General features: G+C 39.8%; 3 protein-coding genes across 6 annotated transcripts; 1 reads left to right on the top strand and 2 right to left on the bottom strand.

Moving 5' to 3' along the window:
* Positions 1 to 2888: 2888 nt before the first annotated feature.
* Positions 2889 to 5014, bottom strand: LOC110856779. Of its 4 annotated transcripts, XR_002548602.2 has the most exons (8): positions 4576 to 5014; positions 4328 to 4517; positions 4143 to 4248; positions 3917 to 4068; positions 3735 to 3831; positions 3531 to 3662; positions 3394 to 3466; positions 2889 to 3323 (listed from the first exon to the last, which is right to left on the bottom strand). XR_002548602.2 is itself a non-coding variant. In XM_022105326.2 (7 exons), the coding sequence occupies exons 1-7, from the start codon at positions 4703 to 4705 to the stop codon at positions 3461 to 3463; spliced, it is 813 nt and encodes a 270-aa protein (XP_021961018.1). In that variant the 5' UTR covers positions 4706 to 5014; the 3' UTR covers positions 2889 to 3460. The 4 variants fall into 4 exon arrangements, 2 of the variants coding, with proteins under 2 accessions (XP_021961018.1, XP_021961017.1); XR_002548601.2 differs by having other exon boundaries at positions 3394 to 3662; positions 4576 to 5013; XM_022105326.2 differs by having other exon boundaries at positions 2889 to 3466.
* A 1003-nt stretch (positions 5015 to 6017) lies between these two features.
* LOC110856873 lies at positions 6018 to 7276 on the top strand. The gene is made up of 3 exons (XM_022105457.2): positions 6018 to 6275; positions 6362 to 6791; positions 6883 to 7276. The coding sequence occupies exons 1-3, from the start codon at positions 6136 to 6138 to the stop codon at positions 7117 to 7119; spliced, it is 807 nt and encodes a 268-aa protein (XP_021961149.1). The 5' UTR covers positions 6018 to 6135; the 3' UTR covers positions 7120 to 7276.
* Positions 7277 to 7461: 185 nt separating this feature from the next.
* On the bottom strand, positions 7462 to 12340 carry LOC110857013. Its single transcript, XM_035857443.1, has 10 exons — positions 11812 to 12340; positions 11146 to 11692; positions 10960 to 11078; positions 9453 to 10898; positions 9208 to 9382; positions 8772 to 9146; positions 8502 to 8696; positions 8306 to 8432; positions 7928 to 8248; positions 7462 to 7868 (listed from the first exon to the last, which is right to left on the bottom strand). The coding sequence occupies exons 2-10, from the start codon at positions 11653 to 11655 to the stop codon at positions 7723 to 7725; spliced, it is 3414 nt and encodes a 1137-aa protein (XP_035713336.1). The 5' UTR covers positions 11656 to 11692; positions 11812 to 12340; the 3' UTR covers positions 7462 to 7722.
* Between the last annotated feature and the right edge of the window lie 538 nt (positions 12341 to 12878).

Raw genomic sequence — 12878 nt, 5'->3', positions numbered from 1 at the left:
ATATCACGGCATAAATGAAAAACGTTTATTTAAAAAGTTTTCTTTGCAAAAATGAAATGAAATCGGCCAAAAATATAGTAAGTAAAATAAAATTGTTTATGAGAAAATTAGAATTCTGAACTTGATCAGGTTGACGTCTACCCAATTATCTCACTGTCCAACTTTTTGTTTTGTTTTTCCTAAATTCATTCGCCCTTCACTACTTCGTATTCTCCTAGGACACGTATTACTCGTCGTCTACTAACAGCAGTGGCCGCGGAAGCTGGGGGGACATTAACATTGTAGGATTTTCGGGGGGGGGAGGGACGGGTTTATATAAGATTGGGACATCGAACAACCGTGGGGACATTGTCCCTCTGTCCTTCCGCGGCCACTGAGAAACCTATCTGATCTCATCAAATCTGACCTGACCAAACGGCTAAAAGAATAGTTAACCAGTATACATACGTAAAAAAGTTTATATATACAATTTTTCTGAGGTGCAAGTAAAGCAATCCAATCCAATGGCCTGTGAAGAAGTCAAGGTGTGCATCTCACTCACCATCGTCAAGTTGTTGTTCGTCATATTATCCTCATCAAGGATTACTTGTTTCATTTTCATTTTATCCTTAAAAACCAAACCACTTGCAAGATTGAAAAATACAAGATACGTACAATTATTTACACATAATAAGAATGCTGCCGTAAGCAAATATACATATAACCATAACCGGTAGTGGAATGCAAAATCAAGTGACGCATTTCTTAAACACCGTGGTGTAAAAAACCGAATATTTGCATGTTCTGGGAGTGCAAAAATGACGGGATGATATAAATTATGTAATACAGGCTAACCTCCCTTTTCGGATTAATGACATCAAATTTATGTCAGGAATTATTCACCCGAAAGAAAAGAGCATGCTTTATTAGGCAGGTTCAAATTTATAAAAAATTGCTATTATTAACCATCATACATAAATAATGGCGATATAATTGCAGATAATTCATACATTACTGAATTGAGGAAAATATTTATGACACATTTTTATTCCTGGTGGTCATTTGTTAAACGTCCATCCATCCATTTCCATGCAGTACGTGTCAGTGGCCGCGGAAGCCGTGGGGACATTTGGGGACGTTAACATTGTATGATAAGGGGGAAGGGACGGTTTATATAAGATGGGGACATCGAATAACCGTGGGGACATTGTCCCCCTGTCCTCACGCCTCCGCGGCCCCTGCTTATCACGTGGTTATTCTTCACCTGATGGTCAAGCCTAATAAAAAAGGACAATATTTATGCAATAATTATCACACCATCATAATTTTTGCAAAACTGTCCAGCAGCAATTTATGATAATAACCAACCAGCCAAGAAAAACAAACCTGTCCTTAATATTTCTTTCCTCCACTTATTTAATTGCTGCGATGGGCCAACATCATCATCATCAATCAAGGCCAGGAGGAGAGACAAGCTGGAAGGAAGGAAGGAAGCAGAGAGAGAGAGGAAGTCAACCAACTTGTTTAATGAATCAATAAATACGAAGGTATGAAAATAATAACGCGTAAATTGACCCTTGGAGTACATACATTAGCATGTTCCGCATTCAATATATTTACAATGCCATCCATCCATTCATCCATACATGATTGTAAATGAAGCATTTGTCCAAATTCTACATATGCTACATTGCGAATTTCACATGCGAATAAATTGGCACTAATAAGTAGAGGCAAAAAAATATTCACAGTATGCAAATAAGATTGACCAAGTCACACCGGTGAAATTTATGCATAATATACACATTTCCCTCAACATTTTATAATTTACGTGATTTTTTTCACTCTTTTGGTGGGTGCGATATTTGCCCAAATCTATCAAGAAATTGCAAATTTCTTAAATGGGCACGGTTTAAACTAGCAGAATTTAAGGCATGACGTACATACATATTGGTCATCAGTAGTGCAAAAGTCGTATATGGAAATGAATAAGCTTACATAAAGTGAGATTTATTCGTGTGAAAATAATTAAATTTTAATGTGATTAAATAAATATGAAAAAGACAAAGATGAAATAAAAGTGACATTTTATGACGTGTCGTTATCACATCACAATCTCAAAATTTTATAGGAGGGTCATCTTTCCAGCTAGATAGATGCTTAATCAATTCTTATATAATTAATATATTCAGATCTAAAACTATATACACGATATATGTATTTATGACTGGACAAAATACATCTAGAATTAATTGCATGTATAAAAATAAACCTTTTTTGTCTCCTTGGCCCTGACGCAATATGCAATAGTACAAATTCCAACATCACCAAGCAAGGCACGTGGTCGATTTGCATATTATGTACGTTTTCATACGTATTCGTTCGTACCGAAGTCAGGGTGATCAATCAATTACATACAATTCGTAGTAATCCAACACTATTTATAAGAATGCGGATTACGAAATGAAAGATGGCAAAAAACTTTATGACTTAATAACAATAGTGTTCAAAATTCTTTAAATATTTTAATACGGAAATCCAATTGTTTAAATTGTTGCTTAAAAACAATTCTGTTTCAAATTCTTTACATATTTTAATATGGAATTAATCCAATTGTTTAAATTTTTGAAATTTTTTAAACATGGAAAATTTTAATTTCATTTCATTTCATGTTTAAAGATAATTTTCCAAAATTTCAAATGCATTTAATTTTGAAGCGAATTTTCTTTAACAGTCATTTCATTATGTATTGCACAGTTTAAGTGGTTTCTCTCACGTGGGGGCCAGATGCATGTTTTTTTCACATCTCTACTCCATGTTACGTCATTTCATTGGGTTATGTAAAATATGAAAATTAATTCAGCTTTTTTTAGCCAGTACTTAACCCGGAAATAATGAACGAATCGGTATCATATCATAATAAATTTTGAATATATTTAATTTTTTTCAAGTTTATACTTTAAAAACAAAAATTTCCGTGTTATTGATTCTTCTTATTCTAAATATGAATTGGGTTCCTGGTGAGTGACGTTGCGTTGCGTTGTTGTAAATTCCATTCAATTTTTACACAATTTTTATGCACGAAACAGAAAAACATTTGTTTGTTGTATATAAAATAAAGTGTAGCTACATGATGAGCACGTATATAACATGTAATAAATAATATACATATACAGAGAATAAATAACATGTAAATCGGAGGTAAATAATATTGTAACTTTTACAGATTCTGAATCTTTTTTGGGCTGAGTTTAAAGTAAATTATTAAAAAATTTGAGATTGCAAAAGCTGCTCAGTGTCGTGTGCGTGTTTGGTCGTTTCACGATATTACTAAAAATTGTAGGCTAGATAAATAAATAGTAACGTTAAATTCTCAAGTAACGATAATACTAATAGCATTTCTGAAATCCTTACTTGTGGTAAATTTCACACGGGATAAAAATAATATAATTTTTCACGGGTGTATTCTGATTATCTTTTCTTATCTCTAGAAATACAAATGACAATGATGATCTTTAGTTTGTGAAGTTTCAAATCTGTTCAATTTTCACCGTATTTAACAATTTTTCCTTAATTTCGTCTATTTGTTTGGTTAACTGTCCCACTTGAATCTCTAACATTGCAATTCTTCGGTCTTTCGTTTCAACCATATCTTTGAGGCGCTGATTCTCCAACTTCAGTAACTGGAAAATTATATACATACAGAATTATTTAACTTTCCTAGTATACTTACATTTGTACTAGAAAAAACTTACAGTTGCATCTTCTTTTCCGTGGACGTGATGAATTTTTACCAGACCAAGGTCTGAGCTATCTTGAGCAGCTTCATCGTCGGCGTCCAGATCTGATTCACTATTTAAAAAATCACAATGGCATGAATTTTATATATTTACCTTTTGATTAATTATACGTGAATAACTATGAAAATACAACACACCTCTTCCCTTTGTTGTGAATAACTTGAACTTTCTCTTCTGGTTCTGGAGAAAGTGAAGTTGGAACTACTTTCGCAGCAATTGCTGCTGCTGCAGCAGCAACAGGAACAGAATTTTCTTCATTTTCATCTTCTCCCGTAGATCCACCCGTTGACTGTAACGATATTAGAGAACCAGGTTATCCACTGATTAATTAAACACTAATTAAATATGTCCGAATGTCCGTACTTCCGTGGAGGGGAGGTGCATCACACCAATTGCTGTACTTCGTCGCTTCTCTCGAAGTTTCCTCCTGTCCCGAATCCCTTTGTTGCTTTTGCCAGCATGCGCTCCTCTAATAGTAAATTTCAATTTAATTGAAAAATTGTGTCATTTTATAAATCCATTCAACCCTCGAAAGATCTGTAACTCACCTTGGAATGGGTCGCTTATCTTTGTTAAGTCCTCTAATAATTGGTTTGGGACTAGCATCGTTCGATTCCACCAAGACGACGGACGTCTGCTGGTCATACTTTGTAGGAATGTGTTGATGTTGGTGATGATGCTGATGGTAATGGTCACCAGCAGCCTCGTGAACTTCACCCCCACGTTCTAACTCTTCCCCTAAAGATAAACAATTAGTTAACACTAATCTCGACAAGATAACCACCCAATAACTCACCCAACGCTCTGCAAGACATCGTATTCACGGCACGATTGGCCCTCGCAGACCGCACTTTTGCTCGTCTCGACGCAATCGCAAAGTCATGCTCGACATCATGGTCATCTTGTGACACGGACGAGGATGCCATAATTAATACCGTCTTTTTTCCTTGTACTTAACGTCGATAATGGTAGTAAAGACACTTAATTATCAGTGATAATTTATCACTACCTACATTTTCTCCGATTGGAATTTAAGCTGGAAAATTAATTAACCCATCAGCTACCCCACACCATATAATTGGACAATTAGTACCAAACTAATTAATACGACATAATTAAGCTATTGAGGTGCTAAATGTCAAATTTGACGGAGTTTAGCGTAGTTTTATTGAGAAAGTAAAATGGTGTTGTTGAAGGTGCCTCTGTATCTGGTCTGGATCAATAATATGTCTTTTCGCCCCCGACGACCGACCCACACTACCCCAACAAGTGGTGTTCCACTCATTTATGGTGCATCATCGTCACCTAAATGGCCAAAATGCACGTTATTTTATGCAAATTTACGTATCGGAGAAATGAAATTAAACTTTCCTAAAATGACGACAACCATTATTCGAAACTTTCGGAGAATGCGGTGCAAAGGACAATGAAGAGGAAGAACAATGGTATTAGAAAAGATTGTTATTGATTTATAGTATAGTTATTCTGCGTTTTAACGTATGGCTAAAATTCGCGAGAGAGGAAAGTTTCAATGTCCATGAATTAAAGAATTCAATTAAATATGATAGTTTAATTTACACAATTAAATGCGATGAGTATGGATTCTTGATAAGATGTGTTTACCGCAGGCGTATACAATTTTTCAATTTTTTTATACTGACATTATTAAAAGTAGCTTCAGTTACTTAATAAGGTGACAAACAAACAGAGAAGATTCTTCTCAGATTTTTTGAATTTTAACATTTTTTTCAATTCTCAGAAAATCTGCGAAAATATTGAGAATTTCGAAAAAGCTGAAACCCCACAATGAAATATGTATACTGAAGCAACTATTTGACTACATCGGGAATATAATAAAATTATGAAACTTCGGGCAAAATTGAATTTTTGGCGTAGGTTCTACTGCAGCTAGGTCAGCATTAGACACCCTTCAAGGGGGTGTAGGGCTCATGGATCCTTTTACACTTTTTCTACACTCATCACGTTTAATTGTACATCATATCAAAAGGGCGTCAAGATCTAGCATTGCAAAGGTCGTACGTATTCCTCCTCAGTAAAATAAGATGCAAGTTTACTCGTAATCAAGACTTATCTTCTTGGGTGTCTTATCTTGTTCATGTTTTTATTGCATTCTCAATTTGCCTCCGCTCCTCTGTCGTGGATAGAATGTCTCATCTCAATCTCATTGCAAAAAGTGAGACTTTTTGCAAAGTGAGACTTTCGATGCACTTCCACCGCAGCGAAAGTCAAATACACGTTGTTTTCCACATTAATCCAGCACATGATTCGTAGTTCGAGAGTCAAGTGTTAACTTTTTCACAAAAATTAATTAACTGTCTACGTCAAGTTTATCGGGATGGCGAAAGCTAACGGGTACATTGGCGAGGTGCTCCCTTCGATGCCACCACGACCCGTGATAGTCGCCAACTTGGAGAATTTATCCGATCCAGACTTACATCACGAGCTAAAAATTGTTCAAAAAGTCTTGATGAACCCGTAAGAAGTTGACACTTTATTTCAAATTTATACTGCGCTATTGGAGTAATTATTATTTTCATCATCCGATTTCCTTTTGTATGCAGGAAAGCAATTGCGACGCTGGGCGATGAGGGGGCGAAACTCAGAAAACACGTGTCAGACCTTGAAGCTGAGGTCAAGCGACGATCAGCCCAGGCAACGACAAGCAAGAGCACGTCCCCCACCACGACTGAAAGTAACACTGTCGACGACAAGATTGACGCCATGATTAAACGAAGCCATGACCTGGGTAGAGAAAAATTTGTGCCTGCAAGGGCCGGTCCTCACAAGTTTTCCATAACGAATTCTAAAGTCCAAGATGATAACCCCATTCTTCCTGGTGACAAATCTTTGGAATTACGGGAACATTTGACTTCGAAGGCCAAGTTCAAATATGACGAGGCCCTTGTTGGGCCGAAACCTCGGTCTTCTCCGATTAAACCAATGTCACTTACGGAGTCCATGGCGCAGTGTAAAATTGAAGGGAGTCGAGAGGTAAGTGACCAATTATGAGTTAAGTTGCCCGACCTCTGAATGGCCTTTTCTGTCAATAAATGAAATTATTTTTTGTGTTATGATTTTGCAGGTAGCTCGACAGAAGAAGTTGGAAGAATCTCAAGAAAAGAAGACAGTCGGCGAGAGATCTGGACATGAGAAGGTAAACAGTGTACCGTTCTACTCTCGGTATGCCGTTCTGCCAAAGAAAGATGTGGAGGAGGATCTGGACAGCGACGACAGTGTGGACATCGATGACTCCTTGAGCGAGGAAGATGAGGAGGATGACGATAAGGAGGCTGAGAATGATACCAAGGAAAGGAGATAATAAAAAACTGAAAAGTGCCTTTAATATAATATAAAGATGTGATACTAATTGTAAGTATTGTTAATATTTATTAAACAATGTTATTATAGATAATTTTTTACGACTTTCTTAGGAAATTTTGATCTCGTCAATAAATGAGAATTGTTGTTGCAGCAAATCTGGATGTTTTAAAATGAGATCATATGTATCATGACCTCTCTTAACTCTTTATGCGAATGGTACCCTCACATCATTATCATTCAAGCACTTAATTCTGTATGCTTCTTTTTGTTGTCGTTAGAATTAATAACTGGAATTATAATAATGGAACTTAAGCTTTTTTTGTTAATTTTAAATATTCAATCGATTCCAATCGTTTTTATTTAGATTTCGTAAATTGTGAAATGCACACATATTGAGTTATATACTTATTTCATGCACCACTATTTCACTAAATTAGTAGATATATATATATATATATTTATTAATATATAGTTTAGAGCGGTACTACGTTTTTGTGGATACATGTTCACGTATCTTTATACTCAGTTCTACATTGTTTTCTGTTTCCTTTTGGGAATATCACTTGTTCGTTATCATCATTTTTTTCTGGGCTACGTACTTTTAGTGTGGAGGAGTGATTTTAGAAAATAGTAATTCGCTGAGAGACAGTACTAAATCTTGATTAATAATTGGATTTTGGAAGAATCCCGTTATCCTTTCTATTGTCACGTCTAACCGATTCCGTCCCCACATCCATCGCACCCACGCTGAAAATACATACATACAAAATCTCAAAAATACCAAACTTATTATCTGAAAACCTCACCTGGAATTCTTTTACGGAGACAATTTCTTAAATCGAGTTCCGCGCAGAGATCGTATTGCAAGTCTTGAACAGAATCCGTTTCTGCCTTTAATGATTTTCCGAACCATTCCAAATAACCGAGGACAGCCTCGTCAGAGAGGAAAACGTCAATCGTTTCTTGAACATAGTTCTCTAAAGACTTGCCACTCAGGGTCATAAATGTGGAGACTGAAGCATTGTGAGGCCGACAGTTTGGAAGCCAAAGAACGTCACAGAGCAATTGTGTAAGGGATGCGGCTAATGGGTATGTCATGCAATTTCCGTTTTCTTCGTCAGTCGACTCTTTAAAGATAAAAAATAATAAGCAAACTTATAAATTGTCATTTCGTCGCTACTCACCGTCTGGCAATTCGTCCGATATTTTCACAGTGATCCCAGGAAACTGTGGGGCTCCGTCACCACTTTGGACGGAAGCATCTCCATCACTCACTCTCGAAGGGACCAAGTTCCCCAACCAGGTTGCATCCTGTAAAAAGTGAGCGTTTTCTCAAAATTGAGATTTAGTTTAAATTAAGTAAGAAAAATAGTTTCATACTGCCAACGAGTTTTCCATGTCCTTCGACCCATTCGATTCCGGAGCGAGGTCTTCTGGAAATTGGAAGGAAGAAGGGGCCAGAATATTTTGGGAGGAGTCGGCCCCATTCTCGGAATGTGGAGAGGGCGGATTCGACTCAAATTTTGGAAGAACATCCTTCAAGGAATTTATTACCCCGGTAAATTTTCGTGCGAGCTGTGTGTCAATCATGAAATGAGTACTAATTTATGTATAATTTGACCTAGTAATATCGAGCATGTGAATAATAACCTTATCCAATTTAGTGGAGAGCAAGTGTTTCGGGTCGTTAATGTCTAATGGGTCGAGGGAGAACCCATCATCGCCATACGCCATGAATTGAAACACTTCACGCGACGTGCCCAACACGGGGTGCGAGCAGAGTTGATTCAAGTATCGTTCCAACATGGTTTTCCTCGTCGAGGTGGCCGTGTCCTTGGAGAAGGACAAGTTCAGCCAGCGATTCGGAGCCTTGATCCCTTTCAGGTGGGGCTTCCATTGGCTCTGCTCTTCCAGTCGGGCCTGAAGGAGGAGGAATTCCTTGAACCGACGTTTTGCCGTTGTCGTACGAAGGATCACTCGGCGCGGGTGGTCGTCATACTTTTCGTCAAAATATACCCCGTCGTACTGCAAGATGAATCAAATTCAGTAAAATTTTAATATATTTAAATAAGTATGATTAATTTACCTGAATGCAGTAAAAGTCAAGTTGTCCACCACCCGCGTCATTGTATGACTCCACCTTGGGAATTGTAATGTTCAGGAAGTGACACTTGAGTTCAGGTACGTCCTCGTTGACATCGTCCTCCTCGTCCTTCTTTTCCTCCTCCTCATCCTCATCGTCATTATGCAATGGAAGATCCCTGTAAAAAAAAGTTGAAATAAATTTCCTATTCTAGTTTCCTAATCATTTCTATGCCCAATTTTCATTACGAATCTAACGCGTCCAGATCCGATGGAGCCTCATCATCCCGCTCGCTCCCATTATTCCGCTCAGGAAGAAGCAGGCCATCCCCGACGCCGGCAGAACTTAGATGCGACGGGGTCAACTCTGACGCTTCTGAGGTCGACGTGGTCGCATGTAAATTCTTCTTGCTCTCCTTCTGCTCCAGGAGAGACCTCAACTTGGCAATGCTCGTGGCAAAGTCTTCCGGTTCTTCGTACACGGGTGAGCGCCCATTCTTGACGTCGGCCCCGTTGAGAATCTTCAACTCGTGAGTATTGCTCCCTTTCACAGTCTCGCCACTCTTTTTCCGATTTTCGATCGCCCCATCGACCGAGAGGGCGGCCGGCGTGGAATCGAGCATCGGATGACTCGACTTTCTAGTGCTGATCTCCTCAAAGGAAAAATAGTGGGTGGGCGTCGTCGCCCGGAATGTCGTCCCGGTTGAGCTGGATTCGTCAATATTGTTATCACAAGAATTGGTGGCCAAGCACTCTGGCGGAGTAGGGTTTGTTAATGATGACGACGAAGATGACGACGAGGAGGAGGAAGATGTCACCGGTTGACAACTAATTTCAGTACTGATCGCCTCACTGGAGTATTCCATACTGTCCGCGGAATCCGTCATGGCAATGGAGAAAGTAGTTGAGGGGGACTCATCCTCAATGGGAAGAAGTGTGGTCGTGGTTATGTTATGTCCGATGGATAACACGCTTAACATATCATCAGCCATCATCATCGTACCGTCAGAATTTATGGAGTGGTCAGTCATGTAGGAGGAGGAGGGGAGGAGGGGAAACGCGGTCGTGGGGATGATCCCACTCAGGGCGGATGACACCGACGTGGACGGAGAAGGGCTGCCTCGACTCGTCGTTCGGCTGACGGAACGGTCGCTCATTTTCAGGGGGGAATCTCCACAAAATTCGTGAATTTCAGATTTTCCAAAGATGAAGCGCATATCGCCACCTTCAACGCCGACGCCGCCGCTGCCACCACCACTGCCGCTACCTTCACTTTCGACCCCATCACTAAGCAGTTTTTCTGGTAACGGGGTCGAACAGGTCGTACCTCCTGCCGTGGTGGGGGTCGTAGCGAGGATGGAAGAAGAACAGGCCTCTCCATCAGTAATATTTTTCGGAGAGACTTCCGGAAGTGGGGTGGCTGGAGCGGAACTGTTCTGACTGCTGCTTCCAGCCAACTCGGCTAGAATGCTGTCCGAGGAGAGGAGGACGATCAAATTACTGTTGATCCAACTCGGTTGGCAGATAAGGTCGGTGTAATAGAGGAAGAAACTCTTGACCAAGATGCCAGCCAGAAATTGACACAACAAGTTCGACTGAAGGTCAGGGATCACCAAGTCTTCTAGAATTTGACAAATAATTTTCTCATAGCGTTGCGCCACCTCCGTCGTGTCTTGTAAGTATGGGTGTACGAATCTGAAAGTAAACGAAACCTGTATCTTTCGCCCCTGATTATAATTTATTTATGCATTTTTACTTGAAACATTTAATAACATTTTCCCCGTTGGACGAGCATTTCGATAACGCTTCGCAGTACTCTTTCCAGTGCATGTGAAACGTTTGGATGACCTCTTTAGCAATCTCGTTCCGGTCAATCTGTCCCAACAATAAGTGTACAATAATAAATTGTCAATGTGTAAAATATCCCAAAAATGCCACCCACCTGTCCCAACTTCTCCCCAACTTGTTGAAAAATCGACTGCAAAATGGTCCTACACTTCTGCATGAAGGCCGTATTGCTGCTGATTTTAGTGTACCACGGAGCCACATATTCTGCAAGAATGGCTTCAATGACGAGATCTTTCTGGACCGCGATTCGCAGCGAGAGTTCGTTCTCATCCGTGGCATCGTCCCCCTTTTGAGCCTCCCCTTGCTGGATGATGGTCGTTATGGGGAGGAAGGTGAGATAACTCCGGAGTCTGGATAGGCCCGAGGGTCGCCACGAGGTCACGACCGAGGTGGAGTTCTGCTTCCCAAAGTAGGCGCATAGGGCGAGTGTGTACACGGCAAAGAAAACAACCACCCCCCACGACACCCCCTCCAACAGACCCCAATCCCTGATCGAGTAGTGTCCCAGGGTCGCCAGGAGGACACCGAGTCCTCCATAAATCACCCAATGCCGACCAAATCCGCCAATGGAATGTCCATTTTGCAGTAAGTTTGCTCCTTTCATCCCTCACGCAGAGTTGGTCAGGACGAAGAAGCAGCTCCTGAGAAAGAGAGATTACGTAAGAGAATCGTATGCATTTTGGTGGTGAAAGTCTCACCGGAACGGGATTCTACGCGTTTAGGAAAAAATGTGAGAAAATTGGGTCATTTTGGTACATACCTCATGATAATCGTGTAGTTTACATGGAACGCTGTTTACGTATGTAGCCCTGTGTGTCTAACTGATACGAAATGTGTCCCTTCCCGACCTAAAACTGGACTTTGTGAGTAATTAATTTGGAGAGTTTGGAGGGGTGAAAAATAATTTAAATGGAGGACGACGAGCTACCGAGGATGGCAGGAGATGAGAATTGTAGCAGCTGGTGGAAAAATTATTAGATTGGAAGGAAGAAGCAAGTGGTAGTCGCCAACCTGGAATTCTCCTCGAACATCACATTTCAAGGTTGCTCTCTCTCCACAGCTTTCTCTCTCCATGGGGAAAGAAAGCTACTTTCTGGCTTGCCGGGGATGAGGGGGGATTCGTGGCTTGAGGACAGACCAGATTTTTTATTGGAAATTGGCTGAAAGAATGACTTTACCGAAATAACGTTTAGGTGTTCAGAAGTTGTGCAAAATTCTGAGATTTTTTGCACAGTGCAAAATTTGCTAAAATGTTTATAGAATGAGGGATTTATGAAGTTATAAGAAGCAGATTTTGTCTGAAAGTTGGGTTTTCTCAATTTTCCCAGATATGTAAAAATCACTGAAAATTACGAATTTGTATGCAAATGACTGATTAACTGCCAAATTTTGGTCGGTTTTTCAACTAAATCTGAGAACATACATAGTTTCCACATAGTCAGTTGTACGTAGATATTGTACAGATTAAAAAAGGTGAGTGTATACTTCACTCCTTGATAACTTTCGCCAATGTTATAATTTAACTATGTCGCAAGTTACCAAGGAATACAGTATAAACACGGGTTAAGACAGCATATGTGTGGTTATCGTCACGTTAGCGTCTACTAAAGTGCTTCCATACATATTTGTGCGCAACAGTACTTTTTGGAAGGCGTACGTGCGTGTGAGTGGTGGCATTTGGTCGCATCCCCCTCCATACTTTCTCCTGGTTTTGTGTTTGTAAACGCACTCTCGGTTGAGCAACAGTCTTTCCTTTGTCAGCTTTCTCCCACGCAAACTTCCATTCTTGCTACCTTGGGTTTTAGCATAGTCTAAATTTCACGGGAA

This window comes from Folsomia candida, unplaced genomic scaffold (genome assembly GCF_002217175.1).
Source record: "Folsomia candida strain VU population unplaced genomic scaffold, ASM221717v1 Fcan01_Sc017, whole genome shotgun sequence".
Classification (NCBI taxonomy): domain Eukaryota; kingdom Metazoa; phylum Arthropoda; class Collembola; order Entomobryomorpha; family Isotomidae; genus Folsomia; species Folsomia candida.
Note: the sequence above shows the minus strand (reverse complement) of the source record. Positions and strands in the feature narration are given on the sequence as shown.

Bases quoted from the DNA above. Each gene is read 5' to 3' on its own strand.
- LOC110856779 (XM_022105325.2), bottom strand. From the start codon at position 4,705: ATGGCATCCTCGTCCGTGTCACAAGATGACCATGATGTCGAGCATGAC. The intron at 4,069-4,142 runs GTACGGACATTC...ATATCGTTACAG, and splicing joins TGCACCTCCCCTCCACGGAA to TCAACGGGTGGATCTACGGG. The intron at 3,832-3,916 runs GTGTGTTGTATT...TTTTTTAAATAG, and splicing joins ATTCACAACAAAGGGAAGAG to TGAATCAGATCTGGACGCCG.
- LOC110856873 (XM_022105457.2), top strand. From the start codon at position 6,136: ATGGCGAAAGCTAACGGGTACATTGGCGAGGTGCTCCCTTCGATGCCA. The intron at 6,276-6,361 runs GTAAGAAGTTGA...TTTTGTATGCAG, and splicing joins CAAAAAGTCTTGATGAACCC to GAAAGCAATTGCGACGCTGG. The intron at 6,792-6,882 runs GTAAGTGACCAA...ATGATTTTGCAG, and splicing joins AAATTGAAGGGAGTCGAGAG to GTAGCTCGACAGAAGAAGTT.
- LOC110857013 (XM_035857443.1), bottom strand. From the start codon at position 11,655: ATGAAAGGAGCAAACTTACTGCAAAATGGACATTCCATTGGCGGATTT. The intron at 9,383-9,452 runs GTAATGAAAATT...TTTTTTTTACAG, and splicing joins GATCTGGACGCGTTAGATTC to GGATCTTCCATTGCATAATG. The intron at 7,869-7,927 runs GTGAGGTTTTCA...ATGTATTTTCAG, and splicing joins TCTCCGTAAAAGAATTCCAG to CGTGGGTGCGATGGATGTGG.